General features: G+C 35.1%; 1 protein-coding gene across 1 annotated transcript in view; it reads left to right on the top strand.

Annotated features, from left to right (window-relative positions):
* The window catches only part of Vps13a (vacuolar protein sorting 13 homolog A), a 175,261-nt gene that overhangs the window by 80,456 nt on the left and 67,554 nt on the right, over window positions 1-27,251 (top strand). The window contains exons 33-42 of the mRNA XM_051146210.1: window positions 2,707-3,011; window positions 8,449-8,596; window positions 13,531-13,662; window positions 15,323-15,338; window positions 15,894-16,021; window positions 17,775-17,944; window positions 18,441-18,655; window positions 19,595-19,827; window positions 24,769-24,861; window positions 25,405-25,761. Coding sequence (XP_051002167.1) covers window positions 2,707-3,011; window positions 8,449-8,596; window positions 13,531-13,662; window positions 15,323-15,338; window positions 15,894-16,021; window positions 17,775-17,944; window positions 18,441-18,655; window positions 19,595-19,827; window positions 24,769-24,861; window positions 25,405-25,761 — 1,797 coding nt within the window. The remainder of the gene's footprint in view (window positions 1-2,706; window positions 3,012-8,448; window positions 8,597-13,530; window positions 13,663-15,322; window positions 15,339-15,893; window positions 16,022-17,774; window positions 17,945-18,440; window positions 18,656-19,594; window positions 19,828-24,768; window positions 24,862-25,404; window positions 25,762-27,251) is intronic.

Below are 27,251 nucleotides of genomic sequence, written 5' to 3'. Positions count from 1 at the left end.
AAATGTGGGAGTTTGAAATTATATTGGTTGAGAAAATGAGGGGCTGAAACCATTACTCAGCAATCAACATAGACTGCTCCTCCTGGGACCAAGGGTCTATTCACAGCATCCAGGTGGTGGTTAACATCTCTAACCAATCCCAGGGGATCAGATGATCTCTTCTGGCCTTCACAGACACTACTTGTTTGTGCATGCACATACGTGTAGGCAGAACAATCATACATGTAACATTTTTTAAAAGAAAATGGCAGTATTAATTTCTCTTTGTGAGTACATCTTTGGCCACTGGTAGTTGGCTAGACATACAATATTAGGCACAGATTGTCTATCAAGTGGACTTTAATCTTTGGTGGAACCAACAGCTGCCTAGTTGAATTAAGGATCACTCAATAAGAGGCAATCTATGCCTAATATTATATTTTTGGTTTGTAGACTTTACCATTGGTTAAAATGATTGATGCTTTTCTCTTTTGTGATCTTGTATAGCACTTTCTAATACTATGAGAGTTAGTCCTCAGAGTGTGGAGCCTTCCAGATCAGTTCCAGTTTGATTTCTTCAAGTCTTATGCCTGAAGTGTGTAATTTTTTTTTTCCATCAAGTTCTGAGAGACAACCAAAGGCAATAGCAATAGCATATATTGTTCTGGGAATTTCTTAAACTCCTTCTGACCAACAACTCTAAGGGAAGTTTCTTGTGACTAGCACTGGGTTTTTTGTTTTGTTTTGTTTTGTTTTTGTTAAATAAGCTATAGTTCTTGGGGAGGCATTATCACTTCATGTGGTATGATTCATTTAAAATACACAGACATGCATGCACACACTTAAATAAGCTTATCAAATAGTGTTTCCCTATAACATTGAAAAATATCATTAGTGTTATTTATCTCTTCTTCCTCTCTCACCTTCTGTATTGACCTCCCATCCTTCCCTCCTCCATTGAGTTAAACACCCAACAACACTACTTTTTCTCCTCTCTCCCTTCATAGCCTCTATATCCTCCATCCTGCTTACTAGAGTTTCTCCCTCTTGGTCCAGTCTTGTTCTACTTTCCTGGCTTCTGCAGTTACTTCTTTTATATAGTGAAGTCTAAAGATTCAGTGATAGGATTTACAAAGAGGGAACATGGAATGTCCTTTTGGGTCTTGGTTATTTCAGTCAATATATTTTCTAGTGCCAACCATTTGGATTTAAGTTTCACTTTTTGTTGTTGTTTTTGTATTTTTACAATTGAATAGGATTCCTGTGTGTGTGTGTATGTAGAGTGTGTGTGTGTGTGTGTGTGTGTGTGTGTGTATGTGTGTCACATTTTCATTATCCATTCATCAAAGAAGGAGATCTAGGTTGTTTGCTTTTTCTTGCCCTGGTGAACAGGGTGACAGTGGACATGGCTGACGAAGCATATCTGTAGTAGGATGTGGGAACCTGTATTTTCTCTTTCCCCTTTAGATCACATGTGCTCTTCTGTTCCACTCTCTATTGCTTCCACTCTACCCATGTGGTGGAAGTATTTTACTTTCCTTACTTCTGCATTTACTCCAGGATGTGTACTTACACCTCAGGATTTGGAGCTAAAAGTCACTTAATATGATCTTTTCTGGGTCTCATCAATTTACCGATGAATTTCATGATTACACTTTCTTTACAGCTGAATATTATTCCATAGTGTATATGTGCCGTACTTTCATTATTTATTCTGCAATTTAAGACCATTTAGGTTGCTTCTGTTTCCTAGCTATTGTGAATGAACATGACAAGTAGTTGAGAAGTACGATTTCAAGTACTGTGGGCATGCATGCCCACACACACACACACACCCACACACACACACACACACACACACATGTATTCACACACACACACACCATATATAATATATTATTATCTGGTAGATCTATTTTTGTCTTTTTGAGAATTTCCACACTGATTTCCAAAGTTGTTCCACCAGTGTGCAATCCCACCAACAGTGAGTAAGGATTCCCCTTCTTTCTCATTGTCACCAGCATTTGTTTTCATAATCATAGCCTTTCTAACTGGGTAAAGTAGATGTGATTTGCATTTCCTTGGGTGACAAGACCATTGTACACGAAGATATTTTTATGTCTTATTTTGAGAACTCTTTGTTTTAGAGCTGTATCCCATGGGTCTTTTGAATTGTTGACTGTTGGTTGAGTTTTTGTTTTTACTCTGTATAATAATCCTCTATTGGATGCATATCTAGCTAAGATTGTCTCACACTCTGTGGACTTAATCTTCACTCAGTTGCTTGTTTCCTTTGCTGTATAATTTTTAGTTTTGTGAGGTCCCAGTTGTCAGTTTTTGGCCTCCCTTCATAACCTCTTCTTACCCAGGAGCAACCTGGAGACTGAACTTGGGCTTTCACTTCTAGACAGTGAATCATTTCATCAATCCCGAGAATTCTTAAATACTTTATAGACTTTTAAGTCCATACTACAAACTTGAGTGAACTGTAAGAAATGATTAGGTGTTAGAGGAAGCACACCATAAGGGAATAATGCCATTGAAACATTCAAGTAACCCTATTTGGCTTTGTTCTTGTGACTAGATTTTTATTTTATAGCTATGTATTTGTTGCTCAACTTTTTTGTAACTTTATGGAGATAGAATTACAGTTAATTAGTCTAATTTATAATTATTTAATGTTTTATTAAGTATAATACTATGAATGTTATTCTGTCATCTTTATAGGCTTTCATAGATAATTTTCAAGCAGTTAAAAATGCCTTGGCTGAAGCAACTGTCCAAGCAGCAGGATTGGCTGCTGATGGTGTAAAGGAACTGGCTAGAAGGAGTTCTAGGTTCGCATTGGATGTTAATATCAAAGCTCCGGTTGTGATCATTCCTCAGTCTGCAGTGTCTCAGAATGTTTTTGTTGCTGATTTTGGATTAATTACAATGAAAAACACATTTGTTATAGTAACAGAGACCCAAAGTAATCTCCCACCTGTAATTGATATGATAACAATAAAGTTGAGTGAAATGAGACTATACAGGTAAGCTTTTCACAATGTATTTGTGCAAATTTTTTTATTATACTTAGACTAAAGGACATGATATCTTTAGAATTCTCATTATAGTGTGATTTTATTTTACTATAATTGTACTTTGTGATTTTTTTTGAAGGTGTCTTCTAGCTAGGTCAATTGTAAAGCAACCTAGAAATAGTTGAAAACTGTTCCTTAGATAATGAAGAAAACTGTAAACTTACCTGAAGTAGTATATTTACATATTTTTATAATTCTTTATAAGGATGAGGTAGAAATGTAGAAAATTGACATGAAACTCATTCACTTTGCAACACATAGTTTTGACCAATCTATTCTGTCAGCTTTGAATATTTTTGAAGTAACTTTATTAAGAAATAGTAGACTTAACAAAAATTTTGTATTTAATGGCATAAAGTTGTTTGAGAATTCCTTTTTTAGTTATTAATGTTTAGCTATTAGTGTTTGTTATGTTATCTCTTTTATTCTATTTTTGTTACATTGTTTTGCTGATCAGAATCAATACAAGCACATTAATTTGTCACCTCAAGACTTGTTTTCTGTTGTATTATTTTTTTTCTTTCATTATATTATCTTTACTGTTTCTCTTCATCTATGTTTCTTTAGATGATGGCTAAGTTTATTGAATTTGTTTTCAATGTAAGCCAACCTCCACAAATTCAGTGCTTCCTCAGCTTCCTAGGTCCTCCTGGATTCTCATGGTGGCCCTTGGCCTTGTCCTGGCTTAACTCCCTTTTTACTGTTTGTCTTTATGTCATCTGAAAACGATAGTAAACTGTTGAAACTCCTAGGGTTACTACCGCACTCCCACCCCACAATGATTTTTCTAGCCTTTTTGGAGAAAGGCCTTCCAGGAAGGAATGTGAGTCCAGCTCATCTCACTCATCTTGGATAAGGGGAATACTCCCATCAATTGAATATTTAAGCATTAGTTAAATTTTTTTTTTTTTTTTTTTGCTTTTTGCTTTTTGCTTTTTTGAAACAACTGTCCTAGACTCGCTTTATAGACCAAGCTGGCCTTGAACTCACGAAGATCCAAGTGCTGGGATTATAGGCCATGAGTTCAATTCTTAATATACCAAGGAATAGGATGAAATACGGTGAAAGATATATTTATAAGGGATCACAATAAGTATTTACTGGATTGTTACGGTACATACTATTTTGTGTGCTGGAAGGATCATGGAAAAATTAGTCAAAAAGGAGACAAAACTAAAAGACAGGAAAAGAGTTTGACAACTGTGACTAACACATAAGAATTACAGTTGACACACTCTATGTAGGTAAATTCAGTCAGGAGACTCAATAGTGAGTGACTCAGGGTTAAGTGTATGTGGGAGTTAGAGGAGGTATGACAATCTTCTTTAGGTGTCAGTGCTTAAAATTTCTACTTGTTGAGAATGCAGTTCACTAAGAGAAAACAAAACAAAAACAGTAGACTAGCAATGCTGGTTTCTGTAAAGAACAGAATAACTTAGAAATGTATATGTGGAATGATCTCAAAATACCTAGATGAATTATCATTCCGGATATTAAAATGAAAGCCTTTTTAAAAAACTTTAGATAGGAAAGTTTAGGAATACATGACTAGTCCTTGAAGTTGTTGGAATGAGTATTAGTAAATAAAAAGACTTAAGACTGAAACATGTGGGCAAAATTTTGAGGAATACAGATACTTAAGAAATTTGCATAAGAAGAACCCTTAGAAGTGAGCCAGGACAAGGCAGTGAGATGGCTTAGCAAGTAAAGACTCTTACTTCCAAGCCTGAGACTTGAGTTCAATACCGGGACCTATATGGTAAAAGGAGAAAACCAATTCTACACCATCATCTGACCTTGATGAGGACCATGACAAACAAATAAATAAGAAAATCAAATTTGCTCTTTACCCCCTTCTCTCCTGCCCCCCTTCTCTCCTGCCCCGCCCACTTCTCCCCTGTCCCACCTGTCTTCTGCTCACTCTTCCTGTCTCTGTCTCTGTCTCTCTCTCTCTCTAGGGTACTTCTCCCCCTTTTCCTTCTCTCCCTGTGCCCATTTAATAAATTCCTCTAAAAAAAGAAAATGAAATTTAATTTTAAAAAACCAATTAGCCTATATTAGAAGAGAGAGGAGGGAATCTGGGAGAATGTATTGAGGTCTTGTTGTTAAACATGAATTAATAATTTTTGAGGTTGTTTTTCATCCAGTGCTTATTTTGTATTGGTAATTCAGCAGCTATAATTGGAGCAAAACTGAATTTTTAATAAGTGCGTACTACTGAAATTATAGAGACTCAATTTTTTTTTAACTATTGAAAGTCTTGTTGGGCTGGAGAGATGACTCAGTGGCTAAGAGTACTGTTTACTCTTCCAGAGAGGTTATGAGCAACCACATGGTGGCTCACAACCATCTATAATGGGATCTGATGCCCTCTTTTGACATGTAGGGGTACATGCAGATAGCACATTCATACACAAAATAAATAAATTTTAAAAAATTAAAAAGAAAAGTAATGTCATGTTGATGGGTAATCAGCTGAAAGAAATAAAACACAAAGGCTTAGTAATATTATAAAAGAAAATAGAAATATTTGTAAATTAAAGATTCAAATTCCATTAAAAGATGAGTATAGACAAAATTTTGATGGATTGTATCATAAAGAAAAGGTGGTGAACTTGGATATTGTTATTTTTAAAGTTATAATAGAATGGAGAACAACCAATCATAATGTTTTGTTTTGTTTTTTGTTTTTACTCTGTGATAGGTAGACAGATCTTTGGTTGGTGGGCAGGAACAAACTTCTTTATACAGCCCATAAAAGCATGTTTCCTTTGAGGTGTGAAATGCATGATACATTTAGTGAAGGATTTAGGGTAGTAGGTTCACCTAAGTCTAGAAATTTCACAAATTACAGGGAAATCTAAGGTGAGAGATTTTTGCTCAGTGTTACCTGAGATAACATCATATGATATGATAGCCCATGGCAATCTTCCTGCCTTACCCTCCCTTGAGTTAAGATTGCAAATAGACACTATCATGTCCAGCAAAACTCCCACATTAATAGTAGGTCTAAGTACACAGCAATAAGTCAAAACTAAAGGTATTTCAATAACCTGAAGAGTCTAAACTGCACTAAGTCTGAGTTTTCTGTGTCTTCTTTGGTTTCAAGAAATAGTAGGTGTATAGTAGGTGATCTGCATTTAAAATAGCTTAATTGCTTGTATATCCATATTTTTAGGTAATTAAATTATAGTCATAGTTTGTTGTGTCTCCAAAATAATTAAATTTTATTATAGTATAAAAATTGTTAACTCTTTTAACTGTCCAGAGTTAACAGTTAACTTATTGTTTTGGTTTGCTTTATTTGCTTATATATTTAACTTACTGTAATTATATTTTAAGGTTTGCATTATAAATTCCCTTTTCCTCAGTAATATGTCTCAGTGCTTTTTAAAATTCATACTTAAACTTTTTCTTTTGTTATATGGAAACTTTAATTTATTCAGTCATTTTAACAGGTTCAAATTACTTATCTGAATATTTAGCTTATTGGACTCAGAATTATACTAATGGCATTGGGGACAGGAATGCTGGGCTGTTGCACACCTGAACTGACAGTAGTTGGGAATATTTTTCTATAGTGTTTTCAGTATATAATACTATTTTGTTGTTGTTGTTTTGTTTTGCTTTGATAGTGTTGTTTCTCGAGATAGGGTTTCTCTGTATAGCCTTGGCTATTCTGGACTCCCTTTGTAGTCCAGGCTAGCCTCGAACTCATCAGCAGCGATTCACCTGCCTCTGAGTCTGGAGTGTGTGCCTACAGGTGTGTGCCATTACGCCCAGCTAAAAGGTATCTTGTGTTTTAGAAATCTGTTTGTCTTTGTTAAGACTTGTACGATGATTCAATTTCTTTTTGCTATTATAAGTAATACTGATATCATGAGTGATATCTTTGTCTATCATTGCTTATGTGATGGTTTCCCCAGCAATGGAGGATAAGTTATTTCTGTAGAATAAATTCTTAGAAATAAAATCATTCAGTTAGAACAGAACCAATTTTTCCTGAAATAAAGTAACTCATATATGAAAGTTCAGTTTAGTTTCTGTTTTATCAAACAATAAAACAAATAGCTTCATATTTATGAGTGCTTATTTAATTTCTTAAATCTGATTTAAATATTTGTTGATTATATAGCATATGCTAGCCATGTGAGCTAAGTATTATTAAATTAACTAAGAATAAGCTACACTTGGACCCTTCCTTTATAAAACTTTCTGAGACTAAAGAAAACTGTGTAATATACACATGCACATAGCATGCATATAATCATGTTTGCTTATAAACACACATAAATAGATTTTAAATAGTTAAATGTATGATATTAATATGTATCAAACATAACTATAGAAAAATTGCAGGCATTTGTGTGGGTTTATAGAAGTTATTGAGTAGTAACTAGAAAAAAATTTCTTCCTAAGGAAGTAACCTTTTAATACAGCAATTATATTTCTTCTACAGAGAAGAAATTTATCCAGAGATATTTATTTTTGTAAAAAACAAAAACATTTTAATATAAAGCTAAGTAACTTGTTGTATAGCCATGTGTAATACATAACCATTAAGGTTTCATACCTGTTTGTATTATAGCATTTCCCTGTGGGGTTTTAGACGTCTTTACTTACTACCATTAAATGGAGATTTCAAGCATGCATACTTATTTACATGTAACTTTGCTCTATAGTCTGTTTATGAAATGGTTTCATATCAGGTATTCTGAGCTATCTCTAATTACACCCATGTTTTCCTATTGCTGAACTGATAGTAAAAATTGAATTCATGTCTTCTTAACCTAGTTTGAAGATTTGAAACTAATTAAATAATAAATAATTCATTAAAGTATAAGGAATATTATTGGGTACAATCATTGTTATGACTTAAAGATTCAAAGGAAGCTACTGTGGTCAATTGACATTCAAAAAAATTCAGTGACTGCTCCTTTTCGGTTTTGCTGTAACAGCCATCTGGAATGGCAGATGTGGCGCATCTTTGTATGTGCATATTCAGCTGTTTAGATCCACAGAGAGATTTTATGTGGTCCAACTTTGTTTCTTATAAAGCGATGTGGCCTTCTGCTACATGTGCATCACTGTGAAGTGTTTTATAATGAGGTCGTTTGTGTTTACTGATTTTATAGAGGCAGTTCTACACCACTTAGTGGCTTTGATCTTTTACTGTTTGTGAAATCCTGTTTTTAAGTCTTAGTTCTCTGATAAGCAACAGTTTACTTGAGAAAAGTCACCTAGGTTTCTAGTGAGATGGAACATCTTATTTTGAAATGTAAGTGTGGCCAATGTCTCTTATTAGTAAAGAAAGATACATTAAAATTAGTCATACTCTGTTTTCCTGCCTGAATGTAACTTCAAAACAATATATATTTACCAATAGGTCTCAGTTTATGAATGATACATACCAGGAAGTTCTGGACCTGCTGTTGCCCTTGAACCTAGAAGTGATTGTTGAACGAAACTTATCGTGGGAGTGGTACAGAAAAGTTCCTTATTTTAATGTAAAAGCTCAGCTAAAACCCATGGAGGTAATGTTTTCACTGCTTTTGATTTTGTCAAGTTTGAGTAGTGTTATCTTGGGAGCATAAATATCTTTGGTAGAATTTAAGAATATCAGGTTAGTTAAAATTAAAATAGTACCTTATATACTAGAATTCATTTAATGTTCTTTGTTCATTGTCAATCAGATGTTTGAGTGCATGCTGTGTGTGTGCTGACCTTTATGCTATATATAAAAGATACTGTGTCTCTGTCATCATGAGACTTACCACCATGAACCAGGTTGCTGGTGAAGGTGGTCTAAAATGTGGAATTTATAGCAAGGAAATAAAGAAGAAAATAAAGAAGGTCTGGGGAAACAACTCTGTCGGGGAGGCACTTGTGGTGTAACTGTGAGAACTGAAGTTCTGTTGCCTAGATCTAGTTTAAAAAGAAGCTGAGCAGGTACTGTGGCCACCTGTAGTTTCAGTACTAAGTAGGTAGAGACTGGACTCTCAGGGCAATCTGTCTATCTGGTTGGCAAGTTCTGGATTCAGTTGAGAGACCCTAAACTCAGTAAATAAAGAGGAGAGCAATAGAGACAACACCTCACATCAGCTTTGTACCTCAATATATTCATGTGCACATGTACTTACATACAGATAAGTACTACACACATATAAAAATAGGCATTTAATTAAGATATACTGTAGTTGGAAATATATTCTAGTTGATAGGTATATTAATCAAGAATTTATGGAAAGGTCTAGGCTGGCATAAATAAATTGAGTCATTAGTGATATTTAACACTGTTGTAATATATGAAATGACTTAGCAGAGCATATATAGGCATGTGTGTATACATATACACATATATGGTGTATATATGTGTGTGTGGTGATTGAAGATAGATTACCTCATGCATCACTTTACTTAGTAATTGTTTAATATTGCTTCACTTTAATAAAATAACCATAAATTCATATTTTTCCTATTTGATTTCCAACTGGAAATCAAAACTGTTGTGTGTTTTGCTGAAGTGATAGCAACATATACTCTGTATTGTTTCTTTTAAAAAGCTACTTAAGTTTACTCTGCTCCTTCAACCTACTTTACTTTCTGATTATCTGTATAAAAGTTTTTATTTAGAAAAACATTTTAGAAATTTTAGACTTTTAAGTCAGAATTATATTCAGAATTTAAAACATGCCAACTAAGAGTCTTTATAATCTTTATGAGTGCTTTAACTTAAGTGGTTGAAGAGGGAACATTTCTTTTTAAGGTAAATCTTGAAGTCTCAAAATCTTAAAGTCTTAAAGTCTAAAAAGATGTTCCATCTCACTAGAAACCTAGGTGAGTTTTCTCAAGTAAACTGTTGCTTATCAGACAACTAAGACTTTAAAAAGTCTCTATGTTGGTAAAACAATAGATAGAAGCCTATAAGTAAAATCTTTCACCCTCCATAGAGGAGAAGGTCTATGCTCTTGGATCAGTTGTAACTAGTAGGGCAGTAGAATACTGATTTCCTTTACTGTTTCCCAGGAGGAATCCTTGTAGAGTGTTTAGATGGTGCTCCAAGTGGAGCTCCTCTCCTCTCCTTTCCTCTCCTCTCCCCTCCTCTCCTGTCCTCTCTTTCCCTTCCCTCCACTCCCTTCCCCTCCTTATCTCTCTTCTCTCCTACTCAGTCTTCTTTCTTCTTGTGCTATCTATCTTCTCTAATCATACTTTTCTCTGACCCTACTCCAATCTTATTCCAATCCATCTTGGTCTCTCTCAGCCTCTGCTGGCATCTTTATATCCTCTCCTGTTGCAAGAAGTCCAAGAGCAAACTGACACTGAAAGGCATAGGGGCAACTGGGGATCATTTAAATGACCAGGCACACAAATTATATCACACTACCTCTTCCCCCTAGGCCTACTTTGCCAGATCAGTTAGCCACTGTTGTCATACACTCCAGAACAGACATATTTAGATCACTCCCCCCTTGGATCTTGAGTGCCAGACAGAGAATAGAATTGAGTCTTTTAATCTAATGCATGTATATCAATTACTTCAGTTTGTGAGTGTTTAGCTTGTATTTTTTAGGGTTATACTCAGAGCTTACTCTCACATGTAGGAGCCACAGGTCAGCAGTCATAGGATCTTACAGTCCTTCCAACATCCCTACCTGGCTGCTCCACAAGAATATAGAATGATGGTTGAAATTAGTATTTCTTGGACATTTAATAGGCTGTATGAATTAAGAATTATAGTTTGTGGTTATACTAGATGCATTTCTTGTCTCGTAGTAATGACAAATTAAGTGTTACAGTTGAAAAAGGACTGCAAGCTTTAGACCGAGGCAGTGTGAATAGGGACATGGGGACAGCTTTAAAAAGTAGATTGTATCTTTGAAGTAAAGATTGAATGCAAATAACAGTTAAATTTTATTGGATTAAAATTGCCCCATCTAAAAAAGTAAAAATTACATATTTGACAACTTAAGATGTGAGCAAAAGTAGTTAAGAAAGCTATCTTAATTTTTAAAAATTTTTTTATTTTTTATTAATTTATTCAGATTACATCTCAATTGTTATCCCTTCACTTGTATCCTCCCATTCCTCCCTCCCTCCCTCTTTCACCCTACTCCCCTGCCCTAGGTCTGTGACAGAAGGGAACATCCTCCCCCACCATATGGTCATAGGCTATCAAGTCTCATCTTGGTAGCCTGCTGATTCTTTCTCAGAGTGCCACCAGGCCTCCCCACCAAGAGGAAAGTGGTGAATATGAGGCACCAGAGTTCATGTCAGAGTCAGTCCCCGCTCACCACACAACTGTGGAGAATGTCTTGTCCACTGGCTAGATCTGAGTAGGGGTTCAATGTTTACTGTGTGTATTGTCCTTAGTTGGTGTAGTAGTTTAAGTAGACACCCTGAGTCCCGATCCGCCCGTCATGATTTTCTTCTTATAGGTTTCTAAGACCTTTGGTCTTTCTATTTTCCCATTCTCCCATACTTCTCTCACCTAGAGCCCCAATAGGATGTTCTTGCATCTATCCCAATCTCCTGGTAAGTGAAGACTTTCATTGGCTATCCTTTATGGGCTAGTATCCAATTATAAGTGAATATATACCATTGAGTCTTTCCGTGTCTGGATTAACTCACTCAGTATGATCATTTCTAGTTCCATCCGTTTCTCTGCAAATTTCAGGATTTCCTTGTTTTTAATAGAAAGCTATCTTAATTAAACTCATCAAATTAAATGAGTTCCATATTTTTAAAAAATGTTTGTAATCTTAGCTCTGAGAGAGGAGATAGGTAGATCCTGATGAACTCTGAGTTCAGTGAGAGACCTTGTTTCAAAAACCAAACAACCAAAAAGGTATATTTATGCACATTTATCCCCTTCACACACAAACTTGCAAATTATTTTTACATTATGCTTTTATAGTAATTGCAGGTCTCCAGAGAAACAGAAACACTATGAAAGTATATGAGTCAGGAGATAAGTGTTTCAGTTAAGGTATTAATGCAAAAGATAGGAAGTTCAAAATTGTCAGGATAACTGTGTAGGATATTTAAACAAAGAAAGCAGATATTTCAGCAGTCATTAGGCAGTTATGTTAGCAGAATCTTTGCTTGGGGGAGGTCAGGCTTTTTTCTTTCTTTTTTTTTTTTTTTTTTTTTTTTTTCTAAGTAAATGCCTTCACATGGTGGTTTGTACAAGAATGGACCCTCTAGGTTCATATATTTGAATGCTTAGTCACCAGGAACTAGAACTCTTTGATGGGATTAGAAGGAATAGGACTTGTGGACTTGTTGGCAGAAGTGTGTCCCTGGGAGTAGGCCTCTTGTTTCAGAAGCCCATGCCGGATACAGTGTCTGTTGGCCTCCTGATCAGAATGTAGTTCTCAGCTACTGCTCCAGCACCATGCTTGCCTCCATCATTCTTGTCATGAAGATAATAGACTAAACTTGTGAAATTGTAAGCAAGACACCAATTCTTTTTTTTTTTTAAGAGTTGCCTTGGTCATGGTGTCTCTTCACAGTAGTACAACAGTGACCAAGCCACTCATTGGTTTTTGAGCTAAACGTTAACCTAACCTTTAACAAATAACTTTTATAGTAACATTTTGAGTAATGTTTGACAAAATACCTTTGTCAAAATAATGACAAAGTTAACATGACACACAATTACCTGTCATACCACTTAAGATACTTCTTTACTGTTGGTTTGATGCTAGGTTCAAAACAAAAACTTTGAAGTTAACTTGTTAAATTAGTTCTTAATCATTTGTAAAGGTAACTGTCTTACCAATTCAGCTGCAGCTTCGTATAAAATCAGGATTTCATTCTTTATATGTAGAACTTTCATCACAAAATAATTCATATAAATCATTATAAACTATATTTTTTATTACACAAACATTTGTTCTGTATTTTTATAGTGATGTGCCTCTTAATCAAAATGAAAGTCTAAAATAGTTAGATGGCTACATGAAGATAAAAGCTCACTTTAAAATGACTGAATTATATAGTATATTCATAATAAATAGTCATTATTAGAATTGACAAAAATCTGTGTTTTATAAACTACTAGTTATCATTTGGTCTGCAGAAGACTGAATGTTCAGTCAGCAAAACTCTTTAAAGCCTTGAAAGTTGGTTTGTGTAAAACCAATGTTCATTTTTCTTCCATGAATTCAGGAAATAGGACTGTTAAAAAAAAGCAAATCTTGCCAGGAAAGATGTCTCAGTGTTAAGAGCACTGGCCACTCTTCCAGAGGACCTAGAAATTCTCAACACCCACCTGGCAGATTATAAGTTATTGTAACTCTAGTTCCAGGAGACCCAGTGTGCCCTCTTCTGCCCTCTGTCAGAACCAGGCATGTATGTGTTGCACAGACAAAACACGCATACACATAAAACAATTTTTTAAAGCAAATCGTCTTTCTTTTTTATGTGTGTATTTTCTTTTTGCAAAATCTTACTTTGTTTTTAACAGTTCATTCTTAGTCAAGAAGATTTAACCACCATCTTCCAAACACTGAATGGCAATATATGGTACGGACGAGATGTCTATGCCCCGAGTTCAATAAGTGAAGACCAGGAGACGGTGACTAGTGGGGCCGCCGGGGTTTCCTGCCGGTCAGCAGGTGTGTGCTTAGCCTGGCTTTCTCTCGGGCTTCTTTTCTCTTAACTCTCTGTTCTCCAACTTTTGTTTCTTTAGTTCTTGGTAAAAGAGGACTTAATAATTCTCTAATTAGCTAGTCTCACTTAGGCAATTTTAATGATATGTTTTTAGTTAATCTGCTGATGTTATGTGTATGTATGAAACAAAGTTCTTAGTCCTGTTGTGACAAAATTCCTAGAATTCCTGTTTTTCTTCCCAATAAGTCCTTATTTTTGGTTTTGTAGTGTGTATAGTTTATGACTTATTATATGTTGATATTTCAAGACTATCAAAACACTAGAAGTGTGACAATAGGATAATCACTGTAGATGGTGGATGTAGCAAAAGTTGGCATCTTCGTTTGGGTTTTATGTCTGTGAAGAGACAGCATGACCATGGCCACTCTTATAAAAACTTTATTTTTCTTTTTTTAAATATTATATTTCTTTTAAAAATATATACATTTATATTATTTCACACAAATAAAATAAACTACACACAACAGGCTAAAGATGATGCTGTAACTTTATAAAGAGTTTTGGGTGACTGTTCGGGCAGTAATTGTCAGTTTTCCATTTTGGAAGTTGCTAACCTGTGCTTCTGGTTCACTCGGGGAATTAAGTTTTATTCCTTCTCAAGTCTCTGATGGGGTTGAGGACCAGATAATCTTACAGTTAAGCTTAGTTGGTTAGGGGTTAATATGTTTTTAGATCTAGATAGATGAGAGATGATAGATAAGGATTTTCATTCAGAATTTTAGACTTAACATGGTAGGAAAGATGTTTACTTCAAGTTTGCAAAATACAAGTAGCCAAATCACTCTGAATTTAACAGTTATATAATTCCAGATTGTTTCATGGTTCTTCCTACTGTGTGCAGTTTATCTTATTTATGTGTAATAATATAAATGTATATGTTAAGAAAAAAAGAAGAGCTTTTAATTGGGGCTGGATTACAGTATAGAGGTTTAGTCCATTATTGTGAGAATCGTGGCAATGTGCAGGCAGCCATAGTGCTGGAGGAGCTGAGAGTTCTACATCTTAATTAGTAGGCAACAGCAGGAGACTGTGTCACACTGGGTATAGTTTGAGCATAAATCTCAAAGCCCTCCCCCACAGTGGCACACTTCCTTTAACTAGGCCACACCTACTCCAACAAGACCACACCTCCTATTAGTGCCACTCCCTATGGGCCAAACATTCAAACATATGAGTCTGTGGGGGGCCATTCCTATTCAAATCACTACAGGAGAGTTGGATGGAAGAAAAATAATAAAAGGAATCATAACTGGAAAGAAACTTGTTCCTGTGTTGGTCCCAAGGTACTGTGTGAATATGGCTGGTTCTGACTGCAGCACCAGCACACCAAAAGTGGGCTTAGTTTGAGTACTAGGGTGATTCTGAGGCTCAAAAATAAAATTAGATCCTCATTTTAATTTTTATAGGTGTTCCCAAATCTGTCTCCCTTAAAATGAAATCTGATAATTCACAATGCCTGCTTCTACAAAGCCCTGAAATATTTCACAGTTTTACTGCACACAAAAGTCAATGTACAATGAAACCCCATCCTCACTAGGTAGGATAATCAACCTCATCCTTTATTATAAATAATAAAATGAGGTAAGCCAATAGAACACAGCCGTGAAAGAAACAAAGATACACAAAATAGTTATTTTGAGTGAAAGAGAAGTGACACACTGAATGCAAATGAAAGGAGGCCAACAAATAAAACATATTTTACAAGGACTTTGCTAAGAGACGAAAATAATAATTTTTCTTTTGAACATTTCATCTGTTGTATAAACTTACTCATATCTACTCATATTTACTCCTTATCTTGCTTATGGTTCATATTACTCTATTGAAATATTTTTAAAAGACTAATAAATTTGAGCCATCTCTTCAGCCTTGTATTTTACCTTTAAAATAAGCCCCATGTTCATGAGTCCAGGTTCATGAAAGTAGGATTGTAATCTCCCAAAAGGAAATAGAAGCTCTGTGTCTTTAATTCTTTCTCTTTAGTTATTATGGAAGAATGTTAATCCAGAATTCCATATGTGAATTTTCTAACCTTTTTAATTTTCTTGAATATCATTTTATTGCACCCATGTAAATAATACTTTGGTTGCCTCAAGGTTACTTTAGTTACCTGTTCTTAAAATTATTTTTTCTCATTCATTATCTGTAATTTTGTAGCAGCGCCTGGGGTGACTTCCGCTGTGGTAGAGGTGCATTCACAGGCATCTCAAGTCAACACCACATTAAATGTGAGTTTCAGAACTGAGTATCTCACTATGGCGCTTTACAGTCCAGGGCCTGAACAGGTAAGTTGAAGAATAGAAAGACTATATTTATATTGTAATGAAATTGTGTAAATAAAAAGTATATTACTATTAAATAATAGTTGTTAATATTTTGCATGTATTTTGTAGTGTATGTTCCTCTGAAACAATGATTGGTATTTTCAATAATTATTTTAGATATTTTCATTTCTAAGTGAGTTATTTAAAATATGAAAAACAAAATTTGAAAATACACATTTTTTTTTCAACTCTTTCTTTAGATAGCCCTTTGAAAATAGAGAATTTGAGGCCTAAAGTACTGAGCAGTAGAGTCATTAACATGCATACTCTTGGGTTTGGAGCCTAGCATCTAGAAAAGAATAAAAAGAGAAGGGCCAGGTATGGTAGCACACACTTAATCTCAGCACTTGGGAAGCAGAAGCAGAAGCAGGCGTGTTTGTGAGCGCTCAAGGGTAGCATGGACTACAAAGGAAGTTCCAGGACAACAAGGACCATACGGAAGACCCACTCTCAGCAACCAATAATAATAATAGTAGTAGTAGTAAATGAAAATTAAAAGAGATGTATATGCCAAAAAAAGGATAAATAAAATATTTAGAATAAAAAATGAACATTAACTGACAAAATTCTAAAAACCTAGGATCCCATTTTTATATTTTAAATTATGTTCTAATAGTTAAAATGATTATATATTTTATAGTGGCAATCATCAACTAGAAAGTTATTTTCCTAGAAGGCAAAACTTAAATATCACACATAGCTCTGACCAATTAGATTATAGTCATGAATCACATATCGTCACCTGAGCTTGAACACTATGAATGTTTACGTTTAGTTTAACACACTTGCCTTATTTTGTAAAGACTTAGGACAACCTCCCAGAAAATAAAGTTAAATAAATCAAATAAATATAGCAAGATCAAAATATTCTAATTAGAGTAATCGATGAATGTTCTGGAAAGGAATAGAAGGTTCTAGGCTACTTGAAGTATTATGTAAAGCCATGGAGGATCATAGCAGGCATATTACTGGAGTAAATAAAGGCATGCGGTAGGAAGCCTCCTTTAACAAGGGAGTGACTTCAGGCTTTGCTTCTCAGACCACCTGGAGAAATCTATACCAAACTTCTGGATGCAGTTGCTCAGTCGTTTTTCATTGACACAGCTGGATACTCCACTTAAAGCTTCACACTAGCCGTATTGAGTTTGTTTTCCTGAGAGAGTTTTTATGAAATCAATTATGATGATATCATGCCTCTGATTTAATATGCTTTTCAGAATATAATTTTTCTACATAGTAGAGCATTTCCACTATTTGTTATCGTGGGAGAAATGATGAAGGGCATTTTATACAATATCGTCTCGTTTTTGAAACTTAATACATTTTGTGGTGCTTTGACCAAAAACCCCAACAAATAAAAAAAAACAAACAAAAAAAAACTTGTCTGTATTTTAAAATGAACATGCACATTTGACCACTAACCTGTAAAATGTATGTATTGTTGTCATTGCTAGGTGTTTATATATTGACTCTGTAATACTTCTGCATATCAGGAAATCTTTGAATTTTCTTCATTATTTTTCTTTTTACATGATCATTTGTATTATTAGACATATATACAATAAACTGCCTACAGCAAGTGAAGAAAAAAGAAAATTAGAAACAAATTAGAGAATTTGATGTTTCAAAAAGCCAGTGTCCTATGACTTGTAGTCATATCATAAAGTATACTTTAATGTTTCTGTGTAATTTTGAGTGAATTTCTTTTCCATAGGCCGCCTTTACAGATGTTCGTGATCCTTCTCTGAAACTTGCTGAATTTAAATTGGAGAATATTATAAGTAGTTTAGAAGTATATACAGATGGTTCTGTATCCTCTTCTTTCTCTTTAAAAAACTGTATTTTAGATGATAAAAGGCCTCATGTCATGAAAGCCACTCCTAGGTATGTATTATCATAGTTTTTTCTACTGTGGAAAGATTGCATCATTCCTGTTGTTGCTGTTGTTGTTGTTGTAATTGTTGTTGTTGTTTTGATTGCTTCATTCTTAATGAACTCATCCTCAGAAATTGTCTTCCACTCCATGTGTACACATGAGCAGTCTTGAGAGCTTTAGTTCAGTACCTCATGCTACCTGTGCACATTTGAATGCTGGTGGATTTATTAAATACTTAGAAATAAATAGTACAGTAATATGAGAAATGTATGAAATCGTGAAGAAAAGATAAACTGGCATTTAGACTTGATAATTTCTTAGACTTTTTTCCCATTGTGAAACATCTATATTCCAAAAGTTTTAGAAATTCAGTATTCCCTGAGACATCCTCTCAGAATATTTGTTGGCTGTCAGAAGAAGGATAGATGGGTCTTCAAGCCTTATTGGTATGTCTGGTTATTTTTTAAGTTACCCATATATACAAATTGTCATTTTGTTTTTCAGAATGATAGGACTGACTCTTGGCTTTGACAAAAAGGACATGGTGGATGTAAAGTATAGACGAATCCGAGATGCTTATGTGACTAATGCAATTCTCCAAGAAATGTATGTCTGTGCAAGTGTGGAGTTTCTAAGGACGGTTGCTCATGTCTTTTTTGATGCCTACATGACTAGTATTGCCTTAGAAACCAGTGTTCGAACATGGACCACTAAAGAAGGTTAGTTACCAAATACAAATTTTAGTGTCTGTGTTGCTGCAACTATAGCTACCTGGATTAGGCTTTTCAGTGATCTGAGTAGACACATTATTAAATTAAAGATATTTTCGTAGTAAGAAGACAACTTTAATGTGATTTCTGAGAGGATATGCAGTTTGTATTTTTTTTTTTTACATAATATCTTTATTGGTTATTTCAGAATTGACATTGTGAACCCCTGTCACACTCAGTTTGCATTTTTAAGATGCATTTTGATTTTGTATTTGGGAAACAAGGTCTCATGTAGTTTGTGGTGTCCTCAAACTCCCTTTTGAAACTGAGGAACTTCTAATCCTCCTGCCTCTCTCTCCTCACTGTTGGATAAGCAGCATGTGCCACTCTGTTTGGCTGTCATTATTTGAAGATGTCACTGCGGGGTTTGAAATTGTGAGACTTGAGCCAAGTAACTGTTGTTCTCTTCGGTCAGTAACAAGCAGCAGAGATCATGACGGAACTGTTCTCTAAAGTGAATCATAGTATTTTAATTTAACGTACTCATTAGTTTTTAAATTCACTTCTAGTTTTTAGTATATAGTTTTTCTGTTACCTTTTACATATTCATTATGATATAGTTGAAAGAGTGTTGAGGTTGGAAATCTGATTTAGATCCAGTTCTGCCATTAAACAGTAAAGACTTTTCCCCATACTCTGATTCGTATCTCTCAGGAAATGAAGGTTTGAGGTTGGAGCGTGTACATATTGTTTATAAAGCTAGTTCTCCTTGCATCTCTGTGAGGAGCCTGGGGGTAGGATAATCCCCAACTCAGAAAGAAATACATGATAAATGCCTTTGGGATGCATAATTCTTTTTTCGTGTTGAATGAAGTAACTAACTGTTCCTCATAAATTCTTCATAAGTAAAATATGTAATCAAAATGTATATCTTTATTCCTATTTTAGCACCTGTACAGGAATTAGGAAAGTGGGAAGTGAATATTCTTATTAAAAACCCTGAGATTGTGTTTGTGGCTGACATGACAAAAAATGACGCTCCTGCCTTAGTCATTACAACGCAGTGTGAAATTTGCTTTAAAGGTGAACCTGAAAACAGTACAATGACTGCTGCCATTAAAGATCTTCAAGTCAGAGCATGCCCATTTCTTCCAGTAAAGAGAAAGGGCAAAGTCACCACTGTGAGTTTATTATAAAATAATCTACTTAATCACAAGTTATTTGGGGGTTAGCCTTTACAGAAAATGATTACCACCTTTCTTTCCAGTCTTGTTCATGACAACTATAGCTTTCTTTCTGAATGGAGGGCAGAAGTTAAAGAATATTGTTTTATTTTTCCAGATGGTCTTCATTTAGAGGAATATTAACTTCATCCTTACACTTTGGAATATCATTTTACTTTGAGGTTCTAACTATGTTGATTTGAAATGCTGTTTGACCTTTAAGACTTTGTAATAGTGTTAGTTTATTGTGTTTCAGTTTTATCATTTTGATTTTTCATATTTTTCCCCACAAATTATGGATTTTTACTTAAAACTTACTCCATCTTTCAGCCATTTGCTTTTATATATTTGATACTTGAATTTTATTCTCAACAATATATTATTTGGTTTTCCAGTGTTGGAAACTAAATTCAAATACTAGGCAAATACTCTACCATAGGCCTATTTCTATTTTGTCTTCAAAACTCTTCAAAGACTCTCAGTAATCTTCAATATACACATGTAATGTTTTGGTTAGTTGTGGACCAATCCAGAGGGAGGGCTGCTGCAAATACTGTGATGTCAACTACATCTGTATTCTAACATTACATTCTTACTTCATGCACATACAGTCAATAAATGAATCACAGATACATTTGACTTTACACAAGTATGGATCTTAAGTTTTTAAAATTAGGATACATAATGGTCTGCTGCTAACAAGATGCCTGACCTCCTACAATTAGAGCACAGTAGAGATACACCTTCTTCCTAATAACATGATAATGATGGTTACTCCTAAAGCAAAAACACTCTTGGTAGCAATAGCACCCAGAACATGGCCCCTGCTCACAGAACAGTATATACAGAACATGGGGTAGGAAAGTTGAGGGAGGATGTACTTGATGACAGAAAGCTTATAATTTTTTTTTCTTTTGTTACTTAGAAAAGTCACAAGTTCCAAATTTCTCGTATGTATAGTTAGTGAAATGGCCAAGTTTCCCGATTTCTTACTATGAACAGCAAAACACTAGGAGGGAGGAAGGGAAAATTTAAACAGAACCATGACTTAATGCTTTTGATAATTTTCAGCCTTTCCAAATGGCAAAAACATCAGAAAATCATAAATGGATCCCCAACGTGTAAAGATACAGTGTAGAGAAATGACTGCATGACTGTGCAATCTTTTGCTAAAAATTCAAAAAGAAGTTTTGAGAATGTTAGAATTTGTTGTTGGAAGTGATGGGAAGGAAGTAAAAGAAGTTGACAGGCTTCTCCGAAATCAGAGTTGTCCTTTACTCAGAATAGCTAAAGGGCTGCCATCCCTTTGCACTGTGGAGACTGCACATGTATCGGGGTGCGTGTGGTGGGGAGGGGAGCTTGAGTATTTTAGAGTGTGGAAGGGTACTTTTGGGCTGGAAGATTCCATCTGCTGCTCAGTTGCCCTATGTCTCAAAGTGGTAGATACCACTCAAGAGGATCCACTTATCAAAAATGTTGCAGAACCTAGCAACCTATAGGTGTTATCAATCAATTTTCCTGTTCTGAATTTCTCAGTCATTAACCCTTGAGGGTGTGTTGCACATCTTAATCCGTTAATGTCTTTTAGAAGCATGTAATGTTGCCCTTACTCAACATTATCTTGAAAAAATGAGTGGGTGTCACTGTTGGACTAATGGAGTGAGTCTTCATAGAATACACAGGCCTTTAAGACCCCTGACTGTTTCATTAGAAGCAGTGACAGTGGCACAAAGATGAAGGAAGACTCTTGTTGATCTTCAGAATGGGAAGTAGGCTTGCCTTACCTCTTAGTAAAGGGCGATGGAGGGTCATGTAGAGGGTAGAGCAGAGATGCAAAGAGTTACTCCTATGACTAGACATTGAATCAAGAAATTTGTTTGCTAGGCTTGATTTAAGATTAGCTTTGAGCTGAACTACCTGTAGCTATCCTCCTGTATGTTGCTATAGCCAGGCAGATAGCCCATACTGAGTTTTACAGTTCTTTAGAGGAAAGTTCTTCCCCACAGTCACACATAACTGATTGCATCCAGGAATCTTATCAACACATATGCCTCGTTCTGGACTTTAAGTTGGTAAAAGATAATTGAGATTTTGCATTTAGAATAAATGGAAGGTGCAGCTGGAGATGTATAATGAAGTATCAAATTAGATCCATGGAGAGACTTGGTCTTGGATTGTGTTAGAGTGAGAAACTCCTGAGAGGGTGATATCCCTTGGGAGAGACCTGACTATCAAGAGCCTGATGGTTACAATTCTGCTCTCATGATTAGGAAAAAGTTAGTTCATTTATAATTCCAGAATTGTTTAATGAGTCTAATAGTCCTATGATTTTTCTTAGGGCCCTGCAGTTTTAACTTTTACTGTAAGAATGGCCTTTCATACCCATTTTCCTAGGGAACAAATAGCATGATAAAGTTTCAGTAAAGTAAAATAAATGACATTGTATAGTAAAAGCTTCATACGTTTTTCAAATAGTTAAGCATTTTTAAGTTATTGGAGTGCATGTGTATACACTTCTTGACTAATTGACATGTGATAACATGTACTGCCTAGGGACCCTAACAGTAAAAACATGACAGCGTTATGTCCTTAAACCTCTAAAATTTCTTAGTCATGTGATGTTTCATGGGAATTGTTGATACACGCACACACACAGAGTAAATGTTGGAGGCCAAATATAAATGTTATTTTTATTTCCTCAGATGAGGGGATGATATGAGAGCCACACCTAAGCAATATAAATGCATGACTTGGGCTAAGCCCAGAGCATTTCTTTGTTCTAGCTATCCCTAGGCCTAGGGATACAGTCTAATCTTCAGTAAAGCCGAACCTTGAAGGCTCAGCTTCCAGCCTCCGTTTCAGCCTAGAATGTGTCAGCCTCTGAGACCTCCTGTTGAGTAAACTCACCATTTCTACCCTTCTCTGAACTGTCACTGGCTGGGTCAGCTCAGCTATTCTGGTCCAAACTCCTTTCCAGGCTGATTGATTCAATCTGGCTCCTCTCAACTTCTGACTGAATGTCTCTGCTTGGCCTCAAAATAACTCTAGCAATATGTTCTAATCTCTTGTCTGCTCCTTGGTGAAGAGTCCAGGTAAAACTGCCATACATACTACACCTCCTACACAGTACGCCTCTCTTCTACCCTGCACTCCTCATAAGTAGCCTCTTTTTCTGTGCTGCTCTCCTGAGAGTTCGGCATATCCTGTCTCTGACTCGTTTTGTTAAATCTATCTCTGGTTCATCATTTTGTCAGCCTAGAAATCACTTTCAAACATGCCTGCTTCTTTCTATAAATTAAGCTTACTTTTATTCTTTGGAATTAAAGGTCTGTTCTAAGGGTATGTCTACATTTCAGCCAGATCACATCTTTGGTTGTAATCCCTTGCCAGAGCAACCATGTTGCTGGATTAAAAATTCTCTACAAAACGCCAAAGCGCTAAAAGGGAATAAGAGATAGTTTATTCTGGAGCCATTTTTGAGTGACCAGGACTTGAAAACACAGCTTTAGGGTATCACAAATACCATGTTCTAACATGTAAGCAGTTTTATAAACTTTAGTGTTTTGAAAAAAGAAAGTCATAAATCAAGGCCAGTTTAAAATATATTTAAAGTACATCAGAGAGGTGGTTGCAAGATGAGGGAGATTTTCTATAGGCCCAAGAAGTTTCTGGTGACATTCTTACCTTTTGCTTTCCTAGAAGCTAATGGTCTGCTATGTTAATAGGTTCCAAAAAGGTTTTATTAGTTCCAAGATGTTAGTTCAAACACAAAGGTGGACAGAGAATGGCTGTTCTGTGGGACTAGAACTAGCCCAAGTTAAGGTAGTTAGCCTCAGGACCTGCAGCATTCTGATCCCTCCACAGCACTGGAATTCTAATCAGTCCAGCAGTCTTCTGCAGACACAGCTCCTTTTGAAATTTTCATTCACAGAATGTATATATTACTGATAATACCAGCCATATTGCTCCTTGGATTTTGAATAGTCTTAACCAATGTTCCCCATGCTTAATTAAACTTAATACACGTTAGGTAAAACCCTAAGATTACCTAGTGAATTTTCAGAAGGAAAGAAGTGGTATATATTCTTACCAGCAGGACAAGTGAAATAAAATGAGGATGCTGTGTTATTTAGCTGATGGGACTGAATCTTCAGAAAATAAATACAGGGAAAATTCTGCAGTTGCCTTGGAGGAATTCAGACTTGAAGATGCCTTGTGTCAGGAACCTAGGATATGAATAGCTGGGTAGTACAAGCTTAGTATCTCTCCTGTGATTACAGTAAAACTATCATCTAGGGTATTAGTTTTCTCAAACATCACTTGGATCTGTATCTGAACTCATTTGTTTAGCTATTGGTAGGAGGCTTCAGTTCCTTATCACATCAGGCTCTCCCTAGACCTGCTTTAACATTGTTTCTTCTAGGCCTGAGTAAATGACAAATGTTCTTACCAATGTTGGGAATTACAGTAACTTTGAGAACTGAAGTAACAGCAGTATTGACACAATGCGCAGATCACTGGAAGCTAGCAGATTGGTTGCAAAACCTCTGCGTTATTAGTGTGTGCCAGTCGTCTAATGAGATAAAAATGCTGTAGATCAGTTGATGTTCAGTGATGATCATCTTATATACTCATATCCAACACTGGTAAATACGTTGATTACCATTTCTGCAGGTCTCAGATATCACTCTCAGGTTCTTAGACTTCTTCAAAATAAATGTGTAAGAGATGAATGCTTCTTTTTGCATTGTTATATTAATATTATTGCTAATATGTTTATTTATAATTTATTCTTATAGCAAATAATTTATTAACTTTTTATATAGTTATAAAGAAAGAATTTAAGACGAAATATTTTAACACTTAAGTATCTGTTTAATAATGATTTTTATTTTGTAGGTTTTACAGCCTTGTGACTTGTTTTATCAGGCTACTCAGACAGGTACAGATCCACAAGTGATTGATATATCAGTAAAATCTCTTACGCTAAAGGTAAGTTTACACATTTAAAGTTGATTTGATTGTAAGTCTGTCCTAGCTAAATTCTAGGCCTGTCTGAAGTACAGACCACTGAACTCTAACCTAAACTGAGAAATTAAGTGAGAGACCCTTTCTAACCAGCTCCACTACCACCTTTAAAAGGACGGAGCTTATTGGTAAAGCACTTGTGTAGCATTTACTGGGCCTAGATTATACCCCTGGCTCACAAAATGAAAAGTTTTGGAAATATATCTAATAAGTTTATAAAATATTAATGTAAACTGAATGCTGTATTTTATGGGTATATGACTATTTTATAGTTGATATCTAGTATATATAATATATTATATATGTATTATATAATATATATAATTGCAGTCATATTTAACTGGTTTAATAGTAACTACATATACAAGTATTTTACCAAACTTACCTAAGAATTTTTGTAGTAGAAAATTGTATCTACTATCTACAGTACACTATAGTTCAGCTCTAATTATTCATTTCATTCAGCAAATATATGTGATCCATTGTAAATTGTTTTTTTCCATTTAGGTTTCACCAGTTATCATAAATACCATAATAACTATTACTTCAGCACTTTCCACAACTAAGGAAACCATCCCAGAAGAAAATACTTCTTCTATAGCACATTTATGGGACAAGAAGGATACAAAGAATCTACAATTGTGGTTTCTTGAAGAATCAAATGAAACAGAAAAAGTAGTTCCCTCAAATGAACTGATGCCAAGAGGAGAGACATTGAACTTGAATATCCATTCTATTTTTATAGTTCTCGAGGCTGGAGTTGGTCATAGAACAGTGCCAATGCTATTGGCAAAGTCACGCTTCTTGGGGGAAAGCAAAAACTGGAGTACTTTGATAAATCTTCACTGTCAACTTGAGCTAGAAGTAAGCATGTATATATTTTTTTTCAGGTTTTATAATGCTTCGTATAGAAAAATCTAAGGTCTTGTATCACTATTTAAATTGAGCTTATTGTAAATAATGATACTGATTTTAAACCTTTAGAAGGTTACAAATTTATGCCCTTCAGTGGTTGCTTTTATGTATACTTTATGTGTGTGTGTGTGTCTGTGTATCTTATATATGTGTATATATATATATTATATACATATCATACGTGTGATATAGCATACATCACATATGTATCTTATATATTTCTTTTACTTTCAAAATGCATATCCATACTATACATTTCAGCTGATTTTTATAAGCTTCAGAGGTGATGCACTGGGGACTGGTGGCACAGCCCAGCAATTAGGAGCTTCTTGCTTTTCCAGACACCATAGTCTGGTTCTCAGCACCATTATCAGGCAGCTCACAACCTCCTGCGACTCTACCCCTGGCAGCTCTGGGAAAAATCTAACACCCCCTTTGGACCTCTTTGGGCACAGGCACACACATGACATATAGTCACACAAACACATATACGTACATTTAAATAAAAAGAAAATCTTTTTAAGTGTAATATCAATAGACAGTTGCTTAGATTCAAAATTCTGATTTTTACAAACTAAAACTAAATTAATTTTCAAAGAGTAGATTAAGTTTATGAATACCTGGGCAATCTCTTTGAATTATTAGAGTCACTACTGGGGATATACTTAAAGTGTAGAGTTGTTGCATAGCATGTGTGAGGCCTCATACTGTAATCACAAACTCCACAAAAAATAGATTTTTAAGGAGAAAAAAAAAACACAGTAAATATATTTTACCTCACAATTTATAAAATTAGTTCTATGGATATTTCTTATAAAACTAACTCAAGAGGTTGGAAATATAGGTCAGTAGTAGCATGTATGACAGATGTGTAAGTAGCATTAATCTTAATACCAGTGCTGCAGAAACAGAAAAATTGCAATCATCTCTAATGATACTTATTTAAAATTGTTTTACTTTATACTTATTGAAAAGAATTTAGGATGAAAATATAAAAGCTTCTAATATTTCATGAAATGATACAGAATTCTGTACTAACAGAATTGTAACTGATTATGACTACAGTGTAGATTTTCAAATTGTGCTTGGAATTACATGTATTTTGTAGAAGTTTTTTTATCTGTGCTATCCAAGAGATACAGGACATTCAAACACTGAAATCATGTGGAAGGCAGGAAAACTCACTACGGTACCACCAACACACTGTATCTTGAGTCATATGGTACCTGCCATGGAGGGATTTTAGTCATGGGTCATAGATTTGCAAGATTGCAAGTGTCAGTCATATGTGATAGACGAATGCATGACTTGCTACTTGGTCCAGAAGAGACACCAATGAAAGGTGCTTTAGAGAGGGTCCTCGGGCCCACAGAAAGGTTCAGTGGGTAAAGGTGCTTACCACCATGCCTGACAACCAGAGTTCAATTTCCTGGGCCTAT

Source organism: Acomys russatus, chromosome 5 (assembly GCF_903995435.1).
Source record: "Acomys russatus chromosome 5, mAcoRus1.1, whole genome shotgun sequence".
In the NCBI taxonomy this organism is placed as follows: domain Eukaryota; kingdom Metazoa; phylum Chordata; class Mammalia; order Rodentia; family Muridae; genus Acomys; species Acomys russatus.
The sequence above is the reverse complement of the archived record's forward strand: the minus strand, read 5'-3'. Positions and strand labels throughout refer to the sequence as shown.